Raw genomic sequence first — 21,615 nt, forward strand, 5'->3', positions numbered from 1 at the left:
CCAAGTTTAGTTATGGCACCAAAAAATGCTATCATGACCGAGTCCTGGATAATAACTTCAGATTGCTATGATAAGAAAGCTTACTTGTGGCAAAACAATAAACCCTGCCAAAAAGGGATAAACAGAAGACAAAAGAAAAGGACACAAGAAAAATTAAGAGCATGAAAAAAGACCACCAGACCCAAACAGCAAGACAGGCAAGTAATGTCACTTAGCAGTGGCATAAAACTGGTTTTTTGAACCAAGTCTTGGGTTTCTCTCCAAACAATAAGCAAATATTGTGAACTCTTACTTGAAATACGCCACAGAGATCTTTCCAGAGATCAATCAGGCTCCTGGGTAAAATTTGTTTTCCAGGTTGCAAGTAGACATTACCAACTCTCTAAAAGACATCGATAATAAAGTTTTCTCAGTGCATACTTGCCCTATTATTTTCTATCAGATATGAAGAAAAAAGTACCTTAGTTACTTAAGGAACGAGACCTGCAGCAAGCAATAGGAAGCTAAAAACACTATTTAGAAATCAGATGCAATATCCTCTTTCAACAAGTGCCTTGCTGAATACTAAGAGTCTTGCAAGAGCAAGTTCCATGCTCTGAATTACTTCAACAAGACTTATTCACACATGGACCCTGGTTAGAAAATTTATCATAGGAGTTAACTGTTTGATAACAACAAGCTTAGATGCTTTGGTATCATTGCAAATGTGTTTTACATCCAGCAATGCACTTGAGTATACAGTTTACATGCGCTGCTGAACTGACACTTCACATTTAATTATAAACTTCTGTACTCCTGCCAAAGCATTTTCATCATGAATTATACCACCCTCCATTTCACAGCTACCTGTAACAGCTTATTTCTGCTATACCTGCATCAAAGCTATGTTACCTCAATGAAAACCAGGATTAAAACCTCCATGTAAGAACAGACAATGGCTCAAGCAAGTCAGTACACTCTCATAAATCTACTTGCAACAAAATATAATTTTTATGGCATAAATAAAATCAGTTATACAGCTACAGCCACATTTGACAGTGTGCTGACTCAGCATGTGACATTCCTCCCAGCTTTGATTAGCACAGCATCACCAGGGTGAAAGAACTGCTGGTGCAGATGATGGCACAGCCAGGAAGGGGAGCACAGCAAGCACACATGACCATTCCAGCAGCCTTCTGCAAAACACCTTCTAGAAGTAGACAGCAGAGATGGAGAGCTCTTCTGACCTACAAACAAAAACCTTCATATGGCCAAGAGCCCAAACTAACAAAACCAAGAGAAGGAAGAGCACCAGACATGGTCCCACCACTACCTGGGAGGACAGGACTGGGCTGGACTCCAGGAAGCCACAGTGACAGCACAACTGCCCTTCCTGCCCTGCCAGCCCCTCAGGGTGGCACCTGGTCTGCTAAATAACCCTGGGCAGAAGAGGCCAGCCATCAATCCCTCTGGGCAAACCTCAGCTCGAGCACATTCCCATTCCCATTCCTTCAATAAAAAGAAAACCTCTTCCAGCAAGAGACCCTGTCTTTCACTTAGGACATGCCAAATCAGTCAGATTTGAGTCCCCTAATAGAAACCAAGAAGCTTCTTCATTTGCATGAGGAAAGAAATGCAAAAACACATGGTTAGAGAAGATTTACATACAGCTGGACACATTGAATAATGGGCAGAGTATCAATTACAAAGATGGTAATTACCAGGAAATTTCTTCCATGAAATGCAGATCTTAAGACTCCTACCGGCTAATTCTCTTTTCAGCTTTTTATTCAGAAGAAAGCAGTGTATGTGCATTCCATACTCCTTAAAAAGAAAAAACCTTCACAGCCTGTTTTAAGAATTGCAACTCATGCACCATGGTCTATTTGTTATCCCAAACTGTAATTCAGGACATATATTCATTATAAAACACACATCTCCAAAAGATATTAAGAAAACTGTAGAGATTAAAATGCACTTGGAAGTCCAAAGAGACAAGGCAGAAACACAGAAATCTTACCAATTTGTGGATAACCATCACACAGATCCAAGAGAACAAGGGCTATTTGCTTGTCTGTAAAACATGTAGGAGAGGGAGGACAGCAGGAATGTGCAGCAAATGTTGAAATGAAAATATGACGTAAGATAATACAGGGCTTTGAATTCAGTGTTCACAGTTATGCTGCCACCCTGGAATCTTCACTGACCCCGCTCTAGAACAAACTGTAATTGTTGTGCACGTCTCATCACTCAAAAAGAACTGCAAAACAGAAGGGGTCAAGTAGGAGGAGATGAGACCAGGGACAGGATGTCTGTGTGGTTCGAGTAGAAGGTTGGGCTGAGCACAGGCAGGAGGTAAGTAAAGTAGATTACGACAGAGTGACACAAACTAAAGGGGAAGAGGGAAAGGGAGATAAAAATCAGACAGTCTTGGTAAAGCAACAAGGATGAAGGGATCATCAAAAATCATTGGAAGAATGATCAAAAAGGAATATATTGATCTTTCAGCTCAAAGCTGCTTTTACCATTGTACTAGCAACACATCAAAAAACCATAAACCAACTTCTTACTTTCAAAACATTATATTCCAATACATTTGTTAAACATAAGACCTTAAGACCAAAGTCTCCATTCAAGACCACATACACACAGATAAAATAACTAGGGGCAGAATCTGCTACTTAACTGTAGCCTGCTCTTCTGGCAAGCCCAGAGCTTCCTGCAGCTCACATATACCCCAAGGACAAATGGCACGCTGGGTTTGCATCAGTTACCCAGCACCAGAGCAGGCCCTGAGCTGACCCCGGCCACCGGGGCAGGAGGACACTGGGGCACAGGGACAGGAGAACTCTGGGACCACGGCCAGGCCATGCTGCACAAACCCTTCCTTGGTGCAGGGATCCCACTGCCAGCTCCTGCTCCGCAGCACCAAGGCCTGGCAGCAGCCACAGCGCCAGCACCATTCCTCACTCAAATAACCACCCTGTACAGCCAGTATGAGTACACTTGTTTTTTCCCTACACTAACAAAGACATTGGTACATCCATGGGAACCCATTTTGAGATAATCAACACAAAATTAGAGACAAACAAACTACAGAAGTGGTTCCTTCAGTTCTCTTCTCCTTTTCTACCCACAATCATACCTAACATCACTGTTGTTGACCTGCAAATTCACATTCAAAAATTAAAACATGCAGTAAGGCGAAAAACAAAAGCAACAAAAAAACCCCCACAACTGCTACCATCTTATTGCCAAAGTCCCCATACCTTCTTGGTGATTTCTCATGGGCAGCTCCTCACAGCACTGACTCCTTCTTCACAATACAGCCAACAAGCTCCATCTCTCTCCACAGCACAACCAGCTAACTCCAACTCTCCTCACCCAGCCAACCCACTCTTCTATAGCACTGATCATCATTGGACACAGCTGTGGCCTGTTAAGGGCAGGCTTGTTCCTAATCTCTGGTAATTAGTACAACTGCTACTCCTCAGGAGTGAGATTACCTTCTGCACTATCTTTATTTTCTTACATTCTATCCCCCCACACACAACCAAATATGTGAAAGTATGAGAGCAGTTGTATAATATAAGTTCAGGTTCTCATGTAGTAATATAAAACCTTATCGTTTGGATTGCATGTACTGTGACTCAAATACTTGTTACAAAAATAATTCTTTACCATAATATTTTTTAAAGAAATGTGATTTAATGTCGAGAGCCTACTTTTCACAAAACATTCATTTCCAGTCCAATTTAACTTGGCACTGTCCCCTTCACTTAAATATCCATTTTTGCCCAGGGGAAACTACTTTCTAGATTTAGAATTTGCATCACTGCTTATATGTCGAATTTTGAATTGTTTTTTGTTTCCTTTAGCTTTCAAAGGTGGTATTGTTTTCTTTTTCTCTATGAAACAAACAGTTAAACCTCTCCTACTTCTTATTATTTTTATCACAGACTTGATCTCTAAAACCATCTCAGTTACAGGAATCCTTCCTGTCCCTAATCCCATGAAAAAGTACAGAAAATCCTCCATACAATTACAATTCAAATATCTGTTTCTGATACAGAGGGAGAAACTGAATATTATGAATGCAGCATTCTAGACACTTACCCCAAGTGAATTATCCTAGAAGAAAGGAGGACATTTAGCTGCAGAAGTGTGATTTGAAAGCTTAAAACACAATTGCACTTCCAAACTCCTCACACACTTTCAGCCTCCACTGACTGACTAAATGCATGTGGATTTCTGCCAGCCAGGAACAGTCACAACAACCAGCTCCAAGGAGGTGCCACTGAGAGCTGAGCATTCACAGGGAGCATCAGGTGGGACTGACACAGCTCACAGAACAGGCACATGCAAAGGATCTTGCTGTTCACTTGTGAAACTGGATTTTACCTTGATGTTTATTATACTATCTGAACCTTGAAATCTTCTGCATGTGATTTTAACAAGAAATATCATGATTCTAACCAGAAAAAAGCTCATGTATCGTAATTCTGAAATTAAGATACAGGAACTGTTCACTCCAAATGCAAATAAATCAATCACTGATTACTATTTAAAAATGGAAATACTAGGATTTCAAACCACATCTGTGAACAACTGTGTCAAGTGGTTAATTACAAACTTTATTTTAAAAGTGATAGTGAATACAGCAGAGAATTTCACATTAAAGGTCATCCTCAACAGATTTTACTGAGTTTGGAGATCTAATAGATTTAAGATTCTGTCTATAGCAGCAGTTGAAACTTTGCCAGCAACTAGAAATAAAATTCCTTCTAATAAAATCTGAAACTGTTTTTTCCCTAATTACTAACAAAGCAGAATAATGCTATGAATTGCTAGGCAAAATATTTTGCCACTGGACTTACTAATTTTAACTCTGTTGATTTCAGTTCTATGTTTCATAAACTTAATTAATAAAAACAAAATGAGTCTTTCAAAATTCTCCAAAATAAAGAGAAAACAAACAGGAATAAAAAGAGAATTTAAAGATCCCAATTCCTAATAGCTGTGGTTCTACCTCCCAAACACACAGGAAACTGCAGTTCTGTAATAAGCAAACCAACCATCTGGAAATCAAAATTTCTTTTAGGATTAATTGCAACATCTTCTTTTTCCAACCTGTATTTCACACTGGTTATTCTAACAGCATTCTTTGAAGAGGAGGAAGTGGGGGGAGACCCACACCAAATTAGTAGAGACTACAGTTTACTGAATTAAAACTGCATGTATAAAACTTCATGTATAGCACAGAGACTTTTTTTTTCAAGCTAGATAAACAGATGAGATCTAAAACTCCTAATATGAGCCTAGGAATGAAGAGATCCAATTAATCTAAAATGCTGAAAGACCTTCTTCAAGGTCTTTAGATCACTTGCATTACTTTACAGCACAACACAGCTCACCAAATACTTCACACATGTAATTACTGCTTGTAAAGCTCACTGACCACAGCCTGAAAGTTTCTTTTAGTCAAAGCAGGGAAGCATGGTCTGCTGTGCTCAGGATGAGCGGCAATTCCCAAACTTTGGATCTTTAATCTAATGCAACGTCCTTCCATAGGAAGGTCAGGAAGGAGGATAAAGAAACCATCATGTACTTAGCTTTAAAATGGAATGATTGATAAATAGCACAAAAGCAGAATTACTGCCAGTCATTTCACATACATAGCCTCATCTACTGACAATTCCTAAATTATCCCCTCCACAGAGAGCTTGCACAGTGGTGAAAAAGTGTAGGATAGCAATGCAAAATATCTTTGCTGACCAAGCATGGTTTCTTTCCCATACAGTACTACTTTCAATATCTGAAATGAATGTATTTTTTTCCAGGAAAAAAGATGGTAATAAGTATCTTTTTCAGTTGGAAGTGTCCCTTAAGATGTCATAAAACAAATAACAACATGGCAACAAAAAGGTACCGCTTCCCAGAATACTGATGTGCAGGAATAAAATGCAGAACAGAAACAGTTTTAAGCATGGCAGTAATTTTTCATTCTGGATCTAGAAAAGAATCTCCGTAACATTAAGTGTTGCATCTTCATTTAGTAACACTGCATCTTTATCACATCACTTTGTGTAGCCTGACTTTACAAAGCCCTGGAGTACTCTGTATCTTCTGAAAGTTTTGTCTCCTTACAATTCAACTTTCAGATGAAGGAACAATTCATCAATTCCCACTCTTAATGAAATACCAACACAGCAAAGAAAACAATCTTTTAAAATTTCAACACGTTCTCATATTGGTTTCAATACTGTTGAAAATAAATACTTTCACTTCCCATCTGATATCTTCTGGATCTCAGCCACAGCTAAGAATCATTTTGCAGACAAAAAAAGATAAGCAAGCCAAAAGTTTGAGATACAACTTTTTTAACTAAGGCTGTGTGGATTTTTATTTAAAAGAAAATTAGGAGTCAGTAGTTGAAGGCTGACTCTTCTGATTGCAGAGAGAAGGATATTACAGTGCAGATTCTCCCTCTAAGAATCACAGTAGAAAAGAGCATGGGAAATGTCACACAAGGTGGATGAAAATTCACTTTTAATCTTGGGATTAGCTCTATTCCATAACCTTGTCTGAGCATTCAAAGATTGCAGTTTTCTGTGACATTTTCATGCAAACAAAAACAGTAATAAAGTGCCACTCGCAGCACCAAAAACGTGGACTTTATTGATACACTTTGTTCAAACCACCATAAACTACAGGAGGAGGACACAGTTTTGCAGTGCAAACTGCACCTATTGATGGCATACCAAAGGTATTTCAGCAACATGGTCACAGCATTACCCTGACTTAAAAGAAACAGCATTCATTTCCAGAGAAATAAAGAGAGAAGTAAATAAGTAGGAGTCAGACTTCAACAATCCTTGTGGGTCCCTTCCAACTCAGAATGTTCCATGATTTTAACACCAGTTCGTGGAAAATGTGAATCTTGATGATCTGAGAATCTTGTCTTAGCTGAATGATCTAAAAAATCCTTTCCAATTTGCAGGCCCAAAATGTTATAAGCATGAAGAGAAAGGAAACAAACAAATTAAAACAAAAGAGAGAGAAACCAGGATTTTGTGCAAATTCTCCAACCCATTTTCATTAGTAATGTTCCATTAATTCCAACCACGGCTTTTTAGCCAGCTTCTATACTAGTTAAGGATTAGAAGCAGGAGCTTTGGTCTGAAGACTAAGTTCTTTCTCAACCCAGTTCAGGCTACTGAGCCCTCCAAATTTAAAACCAGTCCTCCCAGAAGCTGCACAAGATTTGGTGCTGCTCCTACTGGGGCCTACAAAATCAGCAACAAAAGCTAGCTTAACTTGAGCTCAGTAAAACCATCTCTGAACTTCGGTCAATTTTGCAAAAAGTTTCAGCTAAGGAAATTAACATCCCAACAGTCCATTTCAGCAGCTCTGGAATATTTGCTCTTAAAGTTGGTTTGTAAGGAGATACAAATCCTTACAAACTGCTTGTTCTTCTTACAGAAGATACAGGAAGTAGTAACTTCTCCAGTGAAGGCACCACCTATGCACACTGCTTGGAATAGTCCATCTAGTCCATCCATAGTTCTAGATTTAAAAGATTTATTAATGCTTACTGCCTCTTCACATACATTTCAGAGAAGTATGGCACATATATTAAATATTCTGCAGGATGAAGTGAAAAAGATCACTCCATATGTCAGAATGCACATAGAAAATTAATAAATTTTAAAAGTTCTATTTATCCAAGTCCAAAGGAATGGAAAAGAAGCAAAAGTAATGTTGATTCATTTCTACATGGAAAGCTCAGAGAAAGGCTATATATATGCTTTCAGTTTGCAAAGTGTATTTCATATTCCTGCAGAGATGTCAAGCAAGGAAGATATTTAGACTGTGTCTGATGTGCAGCTGGCTGGCAGGACAAGGACAAGGACAGCCATCAGGTAGTGCCAGACATTGCTCACTTATTCCCCTTCCAGCCTCAGGATATGAGAGCAGCTAGAAAAAGGCATTCATTTTGTCAGTAAGCTGCTGTATGGTGTCCCACCAGGACTGGTTTCTGTATCATCTGACCTGAGCAAGGCCTGAAGATGCAGTAAACATACTCTGGAAGTATGAAAAATCTTCAGTAAGCACATAAAATTAGGCAAACCAGCTATGACCACACAGTGAAAAGGTTTTCTTTCCTTTTAAATACATTATTCTTATTACAAAACCCAAGGAAAAAAAAAATCTAAATACAAATTTGAAAACATCCAAAACAACTCAAAATACAGTAGTCCTTCCATTTTCTGACACCTATAATTTTAAGTTTTTCCCTTCTGTTTCAAGTATCAATTCACTCAGCCAAGACTGTACAACGCACTTTCAAAGAAAATACTAATCAGATGGCAGTGCACTAATAAAATTTCTTAGAAGTAAGTTCAGATATGACTAGCCTTAGTATGTGTACCTCTGAAAGCTTCTGCAGCTAAATATGAAAATACAGGGTGTAAATTTATTGTTTTGATGAGAATAATGTAAAAATGAGGTTTTAGGAAGGCTCTGTACAACACAATGGTGTCTCTGAGGAGAAGCAGGGCATAACAGAATAACCAGATGAGGCTGGTAAAAATAAAAAAAAGAAAGCTGGGCAGGAGGCATCATTAGCAAGGTACTATTTAGGCCTAGATTCACCAATATAGGCCACAGCAGGCTGCATTTTTAATTGTTTCATGCATCAGAATACAGGGGTACCTTGATACATGACCTCTGACAAATGCTTAGGTAGATAACACCAAACACCAAACAGTAGTACTGAAAAACACACAGATCACCTCTGTGCTGGAGTTCTGGCTAAACAAGAACATTTTTTGGAAGAGAATTTTCTGTAAACCAAATAGGCTTTGTTTTTAAAGAAGGGCTATCCTTTTACAATCTGTGTTTTAGCAGGAATGTCTGTGTGCAGCACACTGGATGTTTAATTTGCTTCTGAAATGCTTATGTCTTGACTTTTGTGAAGTAGGTCAGTTCCTTCACAATGTGCAACCCATCATGCCCTAGCTCTTGAAAACGCCAGTATTCCATTTCAGCAAAATTCCATTAGGTATATGGGGCAGACATTTTAAAACTTCCTTCTATTTTGCTAAAATCTTGTAACTTTTATAAAACCCAGCAGACAAGAAATACACAAGTAGTAACTAATCCCATGTCAGAGACCCCCTTATGCCAGTTCCAAGAAGCTGGAGGAAAAAAAAAATAAATGAACAAATAAATAGCTCTTTAAAAAGCAGTCCATTTTTAGGAGCCTGTGCATTATGCAGCAAAGAAATTAACATGATTGACCCATCATGAAAAGGGCTGAAAAGGTTTATAGTGATGCACAGTTGCACAAGGCATTATGTGAACTAGCAATGCATGACCCAGTGACAGTAGCAGACATTTACCAAGAAGGGAAAAAAATAAATCTGATTTTTGTGGGATGAAGGGGGAAAAAGGGGAGAAGCTGAACATTAAGAACCGTCTTTTCTTGAAATAGTCTATGAATTCTCCATCTAGTCTCTGTTTCAAGAACAGCCTTTGGGCCAGTTTCATTGTATGGTATCAGCTTTGCTTCACACCATTATATTTGTGGTAAGACATTCCCTTTCACTCCCTCACTACAGATCCATACTTGAAAAGCTGACTGTAGAAATCATGCTCCAAACAGAGGAATCACACCTGAGCACATGCTGCCTTTTCCCAAGTGAAAGCACCACTGGCTCTGACTGTGCCTTGCGGATGCACAGAGCAAGGGGAGTCTGGGCTCTGGCCAGCCCAGGCAGCGAGGACTGACACGATGCACACACCAAGCTGCTTACACAGGCCAGAGTTTGCATCCTAAGAGATCCAGAATCTGGCACACAAAGGTCTCAACCATTTTTACTTATGGCTGCCATTAACTGCTGTAAGAAAAGGTCTTGATGGCAAACAGATGTAGGAATCTACAAGCATTGAATCCACTGTCACAATTTTTTTTAAAGTTAACTTCTGAAAGTGAAGCACTGAAAAATGTGGAAGCTTACCCTAAGCAATAAATCATCAAAAACAGAAGGTAACCTCGGTATGTTACAGTTACCTTCTTGCCCTTCCTCAAAAGAGAAAAACACTAAAATTCTGTTTAGTGTTCTTCATTATCATGGGCCTGTAGAAACAAAAAAATAAACAAAAAAGCATTCAGAAACAAACAAAACCAAAGCATTCTGGTGACTGCACAATATTCAGAGAGGCATTTGGCATGTGTGGATGTTTGTAGAAGTCCACTACCTTCTTAGAAATTTGAGGGGAAGAAAAAAGAGGAAAAGAGGTAAATTCAACTTTACTGTTCTCCAGAATAAGTCTCTTGATAAATTCCTCCTCATCAAAACTCTTTCCAAATTCCCCTTCTCCTTCAGATACCAATTTACAAACAGTTGTAAAATATTACAGAAATTGAGATTTTTCTAGCAAAGTACCACTGATGTAGAAGTATTTCGTTATAAAACCAATTCCTACTGGAAAATAATTTCTCCACCTGTTCTTGGAAAAACTACTAGTGTACTGGGTATGGAACTTGAATTAGAGAATTCAAAAGCATGATTTTTGAAGGCAGATTTGATGAGTATTTCCTTATGAAGTACATAAGACAGGCAGACATTAAACAGTTCCACTAGTACTAAAATTTCTAGTTAAATTACTCTTTAAGATTTGACATCCCTCCCTCTTTTTTTTTCTCCCTCCCATACTGCCAGAACAGGGCCTGGGACAGTGAAAACCACACATCTCTTAAAAGCTTAAAATAGCCACAGCTGACTTAAAGGTTCTAAAAGTTCTTGATTTATTCAAGTAGCTTTACCCACTTCAAAAAATAAAATGTTTCCTGAATTTCCATCAGTATGACCATGAAAACAACTTCCACACAAAACACAGTAACTAAGACACTGCATGATATGATTTTTACAGTTCCTAAAAGTACCAGTGACAAAGTAAATGCTTATTAGAGACATGAATTTGCACTTTGAGACCTGTCACTGACACATATACCCAAGCAGGATGGAAGGGCTCTCACTTGAAGAACAGTGAGAAATAAATCTGAAGTGTCAAAAAGTTTCCTTTCAGTGCATTAGTCTTTGTCATCATTCATTTAATAAAAAAAGCACAATTGGCAACACTACCAATTTGAGAACCCTTATGACTTGCAGGAACACTAAGGAATCCAGAACATCCAGCATTCTCTCTTCACAACACAGATAACCAGACTATTGTTCTTTCATTCTAAAATGGCAAAAATATCATCAGAGGTCTCTACTGTGAAGGGTTTTTCCACCCCAATGTCTCATCCATAAATGTCTATATGCCATACAACTTCAAACAATCTAACAACAAAAACATAATAGGTAGTCTAACACAAAATAAAATTTCAGAAACAAAGAATCACTCTATTACATTTAATACTCAGTCATCATCTTTAACCAAGAGACCATCAGGGAGCGTGACTCCAGTGTAACAGACCTGCAACAAAGCATGCATCAGAAAGTTGTTTTGTTCCAGTCTGTCCAGTTGTTTTGAATGTAGACACATCTATTACCCATCAGCCTCCCCAGTGAAAACTTACTTCTCAGACTCTATTCATAAAAAGGGCCAAGAGTAGAGTAAAGCATAAAAAGGAAATCCATAACTGTTTGCTCACAAATTTGAAGACAGCTTGCCCATCTGAAACTGCTGCATTGCACTGACAATGGCCCCAGATGAAAACCAACAAAATGTAAATATAAATAATGCATGAGGTGTTTTCTGTGTTCTAACAACAGGTTACAACTCTACACTTGACACATGCCACAGTTTAAAGGAGAAGAGAAAGAGAACACACATGCACCTTGATGCAACAAATGAAACCACCAACCAATAAAGATCTCCTGGGGTTTTTTGCAAATATCTGCTAAGATGCAGGAACTTATCTGCATTGTATGCACATTTTAACAAGTACACATGCACTTACTATTTCCATCAAAGCCTTTCTTCCCATCCATTAAAAAAAAAGCACACTGAGAACAAGGCACAAAACCCACACATCTCTGACCAAAAAGTTGACTGCAGCCTGTGTTGTTGTAGATGGAGAAATCCGTACCATCAGAGAGAGCTGCATCCTGCTACACTGCACACCACTGATGCTGGAAGAATTAATCATTCACAGATCAACAATTGGTTCTTTCATCTCCCTGGCTTTCTCAGATCAGACCATTATGTATTTTTTTCCACCTACTGATCCTGTTACACTCCATTTTTCAGCTGCATGTAGCAAAGACATCTGAAAAACATTCCTATTTCTAGAATGCACCTCACTGAAAGAAACCAGTGAGGATACCTATATGCTTCCATGGGATTCACAACTTTACCAGTGTCAAGAAGTGACAGAACATTGAATTCTGCACTAAAATCACAATGTAATAAGCTGTGAAAAAAATGTGGCTGGCAAACTGAAGGGCACCAAAGTCCTTCTTTCTGGCTTTCTACCAAAAGCCTCATGGGTTTGTTCACTGAACAAACCCATGAGATAGCTGACCTTTTAGCAAGTAAAGTTTTAGGACTAAATACTTCAGCTAATCAAAAACTAAATTACACGTATACATTAACTCAGCCCACATCTTTAAAATAAAGCTCTATTCTGGCCAGCACGAATGGCACCACATTGAGTCACGACTAAACCAACAGGAACATGGCTTTTTTAATATCTCTGCAGAGAAAGAGAGGGCAAGGCAGTATTCTGATGAGCACTGCGCCTCATCATGATAGCAACGGAAGAAAAAGTCACTGGAAGAGAAGGTTGTCATGGGAAACATTTCTCCCACTTTTATCTCTGGCAGGGTTTGTCCTTTAAACGCTCACCCCTGCAGAGGCCTGGCAGGTGACATCCCGGCAGGTGACGCGAGCTCGGCACAGCCAGCCCTGCCAAGGGCGAGGGACGCTCCCCTGGGCCACAGCCGAGCCCGGGTGTCCGAGCCCGCCGGGACCGCCCGTAATGTCACCTCACGATCCTCTGAAGGGCGAAGGGTCTCGGCAGCGCAGACCCGGGGCTGCAGAACTGCACCCAGCCAGAGGATGCGGCGCGGTGCGAGGATGCTCCCAGCCCCCGCTGGAAGGGTCCCGCACAGCTCTCCCCGGGGACAGGAGCAGCTCTGGAGGCGGAATGTACCGCGGCATCTCCGTGAGCCCCGAGGGCACGGGGACCAGCACCGGAGGGACACGGTGCCGGGGCAGCGGGACCGGCCGGCCCGGCCCCACCCGCGGGGGAGCGGCCGGGGCAGAGCCGGGCCCGCCGCAGGGAGCGGAGGGAAGGGGAAGGGCTGCGGGGACTCCCCGGGCGCCCGCCCGCGCTCACCGTCGATGTTCTCCCGGTCGCTGATGTGCTGCAGATTGCAGCCCGTGTCCTCCCGGCTCAGCTCGGCCTCGGGGCGGTAGGACTCCAGCCGAGAGTGGGCATTCCGGCGCAGCTTGGGGCTGGAGGAGACGCAGCAGGACGTGGTGTTCCCCATCTTCTCTACCCGGCCCCGGCCCGGCCCAGCTCGGGAGGAGGCGAGGGGCGGCCGGTCAGCGGGGGTGGCGGGAAGCCATGGGCGGCAGCGGCGACAAGAGGGAGCGGCGGCGGGGGAGGAGGCGGCGACTGCGGCGCCCTGCGGCTGCACTCGCCGGCGGTTCCCCCCGGCGGCTCATCCGCGGAGGCGGCCCCGCAGCGCGGCCCGCCGGCGTGGGCTGCGGCAGCTAAGCCGCCCTCCTCCGCGGGCGGGCAGCGCGGGGCCCGCCGGGGGCACAGCCCCATCCTCCCCCGCCCCCGCGCAGCCGCCGGGCCCGCTCCGCGCACGCACCCACGCGGCAGCGTCGCAGCCTCCGCGGCAGCGACACCGCAGCAGCAGCGGCGGCGGCAGCAGCAGCAGCCGCCCCGGGCGGCCCCCGCGAACCGGTTCCGGTTCAAGCGGCCGGTGACGCCTCCCGCCGGGCGGGCTGCGGGAGCGGTGGCGGAGCCCGGCTCGGCCGAGGGGCTGCCCCGGCAGCCACCGACGGAGCTCCCCTGAGCCGCGGCCGCGGGGCTCCCGGCGCACTGGCGCCTGGGTCCTCGGCCTCCTCACTCGAGCGTCCCGCACACGGGCACGGACCCTCTCCCACAGCCCGGGGCTCAGCGCGCTGCTGCCGGAGGGAGCGGGCACGGACCCTCTCCCACAGCCCGGGGCTCAGCCCGGGCTGCCAGGGGGAGCGGGCGCGGCAGGCGCTCCTCTCTCCTCAGGGCCTCGGCCAGGCCGGGGCCGCCCCGCTGGCCCGAGGGAACCCCCCGAGCTCGTGTCCACGGCGGGGAGCCCGCGGCCGCCCGGATCCAGGCCGGAGCCCGAGGCTGGCTGGCCCCGCGCCTGCCCCGCCGTGGGGACCCGCATCCATCCGGAGAGAGTCACTGGTGTCCCAGAGATTTGTAGGAACTGCACGAATTCTTTGAGAACTTGTTAAACTCTCCTGTGGACTGACCGTTCCAAAGATAACAGGCCACAGAGAATCAGAGGGTGTTAAGTGCGCGTTTGTACCACCTTCCCTGTGTTTAGGGCTTTCCCAGTCAAAAATCCACTTTTGCCCTATTCAAAGTAATGTAAAAGATGGGGATGGTACATGGCTTTCATTAGTCTTTTTTGTTGTGTTTTGGTTTTTTTTTTCTTTAAATCTTTGTAATCTAAGCAAATCTCTTGACTGCTGGAGGTCTGAGTCATGGTAGTTGAATGGATACACTGATAATTTGACAAGAGAAAAGCGCTTTTCTGTGTTTATAAAAGATGCTTTGACTTACAGCCCTGTGTCCGGGGAGCCATGACTTAATCTCCCAGGCATCTCATGATATCTAATGTTTTCACAAGATCTGCTCAAGTCAGATGATTACATGAAAGACTTGTAAGGTTTTATCCTACTTTTATTTTTCAGATCACACATTGCAAAGAAAATAAATTTTTTAATTTTCAACTGCCCTTTGAATGTGTATTGATGCAAATGTACTCTAGTGGAATACAAAGAATCAAGAAGAAAGAAAAAGAATGTGATTTTTTTCAAAATCAAACTGTTTTGGGGATATCTTCTGTAACTAGTTTTGGGACACTCCCCTCCCCAAACATGGATGGGCAGATTTGGAGTTACATCAGTAGATTTTGAGTTGCATTGTCCCTATGTGTTTGAGTAAGTCAAGATAAATTAAGGATAGATTTTGCATCTTTTTTGTATCAGTGTGTTCAGTAGTTTGCATCCAGACAAAAGGAAAGTCCTTGCTGAGCTCTGGTTGCTCTCAGAAATGCTGTCTGGGAGGACGTCATGCTAACTAGTGCCTGCCACCACCATGTCATTACTTGCTGAGGGCACCTCAGCCCCTCCACTGGAGCTCACCTGCTCTCCAGCTGAGCCTGAGCCTGCTCATACCAGGCCTGACCTAAACCTGGCAGCAGGGGAGGTTAGATCTGAAGCGGGCATAAGCAACAATCAGAAAATCTCAACACAATTGTTAAAGAATCCAGTCATCTCAGTGTATACACAACAGAACAGTAAGATGTTACTGGAACACCTGGATTACCACATCTTAGAAGAGGAACTCAAGCTAGAGATCTCTGAGAAGAGATCTCTGCAGAAGACTTGTCTGAGCTGCCCTGTTAAATTCCACGTTCCTACAGGAATCAGGGACATGTGCTCATTTGTGGCCTTTTCAACCTGTGTGACTGCTCCTAGGCCACCAGTGCCATTGTCTTTTAAGTATTTTTTGGATAGTGCTAACTGGGCAGCTGTTGCCTTTCACTATCAATCCCACCACATTTTTTCATAAACACTTCATAACCCCTAATTATTTAGAAACTTGTAACAATTGTAAATCTATTGTAGTAAATCTATTGTAGTAAAATCTTAGACAAAACCTGCAGTTTATACTTATTCTTCAGTTTTCACAAGCTTTGAAACAAAACAGGCCACATAATGATGGAGATAGGTTATGAAGCTTGCTTCTCTAAAAGTGTAAGTAGAGCTTAAAAAGACATGTTTTCTTTATTAGAAAGGATTGATTTAAACTTTGTGTTTTATTTAAAACTAATATTATAAAATTAAACATTGTCATTTTATGTATTTAAAATTTGTGATCACTGGCTGTGACCATGTAATCACTGGATGTAATCACTAGATGTGACTATGTGATCACTGGATGGATGCCCTTTAAGGTCTCTTCCAACCCAAACCATTCTGTATTCTCTCCATAGTTCTATTATTCTGCATGGCTACCTATTTTCTTACTCACAGTCTTTCATTCTAAATTTTTACCTTTATTCCTCCTCTTTTCACTCTAGGAGCTTGCTGAAGTACATTATAATGACAAAGGTGCTATAATACATATTTCAAATCAAAGACAAGGGATGCTGCTCTAGGGTAATGGTCTCCTGCTGGTATGTAAGAGCTGAGAAGAGGTGAAATACATACCATGAAAACATATTTGGGATTTGATTACAATTATTTTATTTCAGCTATCTGAAGTGCATGATGCAAATGTAACTGCATTATTTGATAAATATTCATACAGTAAAGCAGGAACAGCTCACTGTACCTTACTGACATGCTTAGAAATCAATGTATGTCCTTCTTTGATTAGAGATTATTCTGTTCTTGAGATTTATGATTTATGTATTTTAATGAGTTTGCCCTCTGGAGCAATTGCATCAGCTGAGGAACACGATAAAGCTCCCTAAACTAAGGCCAAGGCTTTCACAATTGGTCAGTGCTGACATACCTTTGTTTAAAAAGTGCCTATTCCTGCACAAAAAAAATATTTTAAATCTGTAGCATCTCCACTGCGCAGAAGACACTCCACTATAGAAAAGACAATGGATTTTAATAGGCTAAAATTAATGATGTGACCCATTAAATTTTGTGCTCGAAATCTTCCTGGAATGTTGTCAAAAATGTGTTTCAAACCAGCAGATATAGGTCAGTGTTTTGCTTATATAAGTTTTTATCTATTTTAAGCAGATAAAAATTAGAAGTATTATTTAATCCAGAAGTATTTCCTGCTCACAAGCCAAATAATTTGTGAAGCACAGTTAAAAAAAAAAAAAAAAACAACAAACAAACCCAAAACCTTAAGATAGATGAGTGGTGATAAGCAGATCTTTTGGTTCTGCTCATCTTTCAAATACAGCCTGAGAAATTCGTGTCACACAATGCCTTCCCCACACCGCCATCTGATGTTTAGTTGGAGCTGTACTTGCAGTTTGGGTGTACAGCCTCTCCCAAATGCCATGTGTCGGTTTTCTCACAGAGCTAATCATTGTCTGGAGTTTAGGCAAAAGCTTAAAATTAACATTCCCATGTACAAAGTGTTCAGCTGGTCAACTGAATCATACCCTAGACTTTGTTGATTGCAATAGCTAAATTTTTTTGACGATAGTAATAAATTCCAAATCAGTTAAAACCAGTCATGAGCACACCTGAGGAATGTTATTATCCCTCTGACAATTCTTATTGTTAATATTTGCATTTATTGTTACAAGTCTGAATTCAGTAGTATCAGCAGACTTCCTTCCTGAAGGCAAGTTCAGAATGCAGGATACTTGATTCTGACCCAGGCTGTGTGGCAAAGCCTTTTACTGTGCTGCTCCTCAAGGGAATGCATTCATGGATCATTTCTTAGATTCCCTCCCACAAGTATTTGCATAGACTGCTCCTATGGCAGATTTCCCTTTTGCTGAAGGTGTAGATTCTTCCAGGGCTAAGCCAGTATTCTCTTTTTTGGAGGTAGAAATCCAGTGCCTGCCAGAAGACATCCTTTCAGCCTGACACAAGTTATCTGCCAGCCCCAACCCCTGAGCCGTCACCAGAGAGAGGTGGAGGGTTCTGTACATGGCAGATAGCTGCAGCTACTGTCCACAGGAAAGACACCCAGACCTTAGAAGGAGTATGTAAGGGATGGGATCTGGATTAAAAATGCACAAATTGTATCAGTGGAGTTATTCCTCTGGTGAATGGCACATTTGTTTCTCAGGAATCAAGTGCCTTACTAGAATCAGTGAGAAATGGGGAAAGAGTAAATAAAGATTTCTTTTGAAGATCAAGGCAGAAATTGGGGCTATTTGATTCATATAATCAACTTTAGTGCATAAATTGGGATATTAGTCTCATGCTAGCCCATGAAGGGATACTGTTCTAGGCAACAATGCAAAGCCCTAAGTCATACTTCTACTCTGAAGTGTGGCAACCAGAGGACTCTGCCTATTGCCACTTACTGTACAGGAAGAAACAATTGCTTCAAGAAGGAAGGTGATACACCAGAGAGCGAGAGTTGGAGTACTGCCCGAAACATACATAGCCCAGATTAGTGCATATTATCTTATATTACAATCTTCTTTTGTCACCAGCTTGAAATCACTGCAGAAAGAGGCAGTTTCCCCACAAGTAGGGGAAGATTGTTCGTTGTTTTAGGGGAAATATTTGAAAAGCAACTGTGCTAAAATATTATATATGTAGATATATATATATATACACAGACACACACATATATATATATGTAACTGTTCTTTTTTATTTTATTGTTTCTCCAGGGATTGAACGAGATAAGATCTGCACTCAAGCAGCCAGAAACCCACACATTACGCTTATAGGGGAAGATCACCCACAGTGCACAGACGTGCAGTGAACTTTGGGAGGGAGGAGGCAGCTCAGCACAGTGTACCATGGATGCCCTTGCATTGTGGAGGAAGGCACAGGCAATTGGATTTAACCAGCTGGGTGGAATTTGATTTGATTAGCTTTGGCAGAGTTTCACATACTCTCAATTCATCAGTGAATGGAGTAACTATATTGGAAAGCTACTGGGGAAAAACAACATTGCCCCTGATGCTACTGTCACAGGCAGATAGAGCACAATCCCATACAGGCTCACTCTGTTTTCCTCTCTTCATTGTCTCCCTAGTTAGTTTTTTTGTGTCAGTGTGTGTCTTCCTGTATCAGGATTGGCTGCCTTTTCTTGGTCTGAGATCTTGGCATGTAAAGAGCAGTAATTACTCCATGACTTGACTATGAGCAAGGGTGGGAGTGCCCCCTCTTGAACAATAAAACCCCTTGTAGAGAAAAGCCTAACTAAACAAAACAAAATGTGTAAAACCAGGCAGTGCTGCCACAAATCACTTTGCTAGCAAGAGAGTCTATATGGAGTATGAATAAGAGCCTACTGTGTTTTAGTCTGTCCTGCCTGTGAAAGATCCCATTCTATAAAGGAGTATGTGTTACTCTCTTCTCATTTCATACAAGTCTAGGCAAATACAACTTTTTAGTTTCAATGAAGCTGTGCCTAATCTCCACCAAGAATGAGAACTGAACCAGGCCCAGCAATTTGGGACAGCATGTTCATACAAAGCCATCTTCTCTCAGATTCATCTTGAGAAAATAACATCCCCTACTTTTACCAACTGTCAATACCTCGTAATTTTGAGTATCAGTTGTGGCAGCTCACAGTAAAAAACATTTTTGTGTAGTATGAGCTTACAAGTCCTGTAATGTGAACTAATAAAGGGTAATATGCAAGTGATAGAAGTCTTTTGAAACATGGCTCACCAGAAGATCATGCGTCTATCACGTGTCAGGCTGAGCTCTCTGTATGAAGAATATGAGGGAAATGTATTGCTTTAACTTACAGCTCCCCAGAAGATCATCCTTTTAAAGTAGAATTAAAAAAGTGTTTTGTTTGAAGGATAGATCTGAAGAAAAGTTATAGGTTTCAGAGACAGGGAATCAAGCTAAATATGGTTAGCTGTACAGATGAATCTCAAGAATTATTCCTGTGTGTGAAACACATTCTCAAGCTAAGTTCCCCAAGTATTAACATCTGTCTTGAGTGAAAATAGACTTTCATCAGTTAATTTTCAAATCAAGAGGTGAAATTAAAAAGTGAGAAAATTCTCAGTATGAAAATTAAATTGAACCATTCAAGTTTTCAATAGAAAAGTGTCCAGCCATGAGCCTTTTTCATTTTTAGCAGGGTACTACAATTGTGAATACCTGTAGGAACTCAATTGGAACTGTAGAGAGGCCAAAACCCCCCATGTATATGTCTAGAAAATACAGAAAATGGAAATATGGATCTTAAAGGTAAAGGACCAAAAATTAATTAATGTACTGAGCAAATGATCAACGGATACGTAATTTTGAGTGTGTACTTTTTACAGATTTTGTTCCACTTCCTCAGGTCCTGTGTGGGATTAGGCAGGACATTTTCCTTTGAAAAACAATGTAAGAAAACAATACATGAAAAAAGGCCAAAAGCTTTTCTTGTGAATTCTGTCCACCATTAGTGGTCGTTGATATCAATGTTCTTTGAGTAGAAAGGCTACAAAATCAATAAAAGTAATAAAAACATTACTTCTTTGTATTCCAGAGTTCTTTCTCTCTCAATGAAAAAGTATCTAGGACATAAGCAAGCCTGCAGAAATGAAATTGAGGCTTCCATGTCAACATTTAAGAATTTCCCCTCAAATACAGCAAAACCTAGCATGATCCTTAGATTAAGTTTCTGTTGGGCAAAGGGGGAGAAGGAAGAAAGTTTACTCCTTCAATCAGGTGAAACTCATGGGTTTTTGTTATCACATTTTAAACTGCAAAACCACAGAGATAGGACTAATGATTGTTTTATTTTTGAGAATAACCACCCAGTGATTTGCCCACAGTCAAGGAACCCAAATTCATTTTTCTGCTCTATTCCAGACTCTGCAGGAATTTTGAAAACCACTTAACCCCCATATGTCATATCCCTTTCAGAGAATGGGAATCATAGAACCTCACTATATGAAAGGGGCTTTTGAAGACTAAAATCTTTAAAACAGCAAGTTGTTCATGTGTTACAGGAAAGGGGACCAAGTAAATAAAATGGAGAGATTACTCTGTAATCACAGATGTGCTGTCCTCCCATGGTGCTTCTGACATGCACACCAACACTACAGGATGCAGGCAGTGCCTAGACCATCATTAAATTATTAAACGCTTGTCTGTTGTAATACATTTTTCCACTTGTGTAGCTTATTAACTTTGCTGTCACCATCACTCAACAAGCAGATACATCAGCTGATAGAAAAAATGCCAACATAAGGATAGCAAGTTCATAGGTTAAAAAAAGTCTTTCCTCTATAAATAGAGTTGGTATAAATCACAAGAGTCTGCAAAATGGGCCTGGGAAAATTAGCTGCTGACCTAAAAACACTTCCTGTTGGCTGTCTGGGAATCCATTTCACACAGTTAAAAGTGACAAAAATTAAAGTAGCTAAAGAAGCAGGCCTTTATGGTGAAATAAAGAATAAAGTGTCGTAGCAAACATGAAAACAAAACCGAGTGCAACTAATAAAAATACAGTTATACTATTGTGCAAGTATTCTAAATAATCAAAAGGCAAAATGAGCCATACTTTTTAAACTCTTAATGAGAAAATAATTATTATATCCTGCAGTCCTTATGGCAGCTCTGGAATTTCAGCAACTGACCAGCCAGCAGGCCCCATGACCTGCAGTTGCATCTGGCAATGTGTGGTTAAACAGGGAACTCAGCACAGCCATTTCTGTAGGAAACTGCTGAGTAACACTGGGAAGAATCTAGTCAATTTGAATTACTCTTCAAATTAAA

The 21,615-nt window shown here is 41.4% G+C and overlaps 1 protein-coding gene across 2 annotated transcripts in view; it reads right to left on the minus strand.

Moving 5' to 3' along the window:
• CCNY (cyclin Y) overlaps positions 1-13,747 on the minus strand; it is a 120,381-nt gene extending 106,634 nt beyond the window's left edge. Inside the window, exon 1 of one of the 2 annotated variants that reach the window (XM_030943738.1) lies at positions 13,334-13,747. In XM_030943738.1, the coding sequence (XP_030799598.1) occupies positions 13,334-13,487 (154 nt within the window). In that variant the 5' untranslated portion in view covers positions 13,488-13,747. The remainder of the gene's footprint in view (positions 1-13,333) is intronic. The other variant, XM_030943740.1, reaches the window with a different exon arrangement.
• Between the last annotated feature and the right edge of the window lie 7,868 nt (positions 13,748-21,615).

Source organism: Camarhynchus parvulus, chromosome 2, assembly GCF_901933205.1.
Source record: "Camarhynchus parvulus chromosome 2, STF_HiC, whole genome shotgun sequence".
Classification (NCBI taxonomy): Eukaryota; Metazoa; Chordata; class Aves; order Passeriformes; family Thraupidae; genus Camarhynchus; species Camarhynchus parvulus.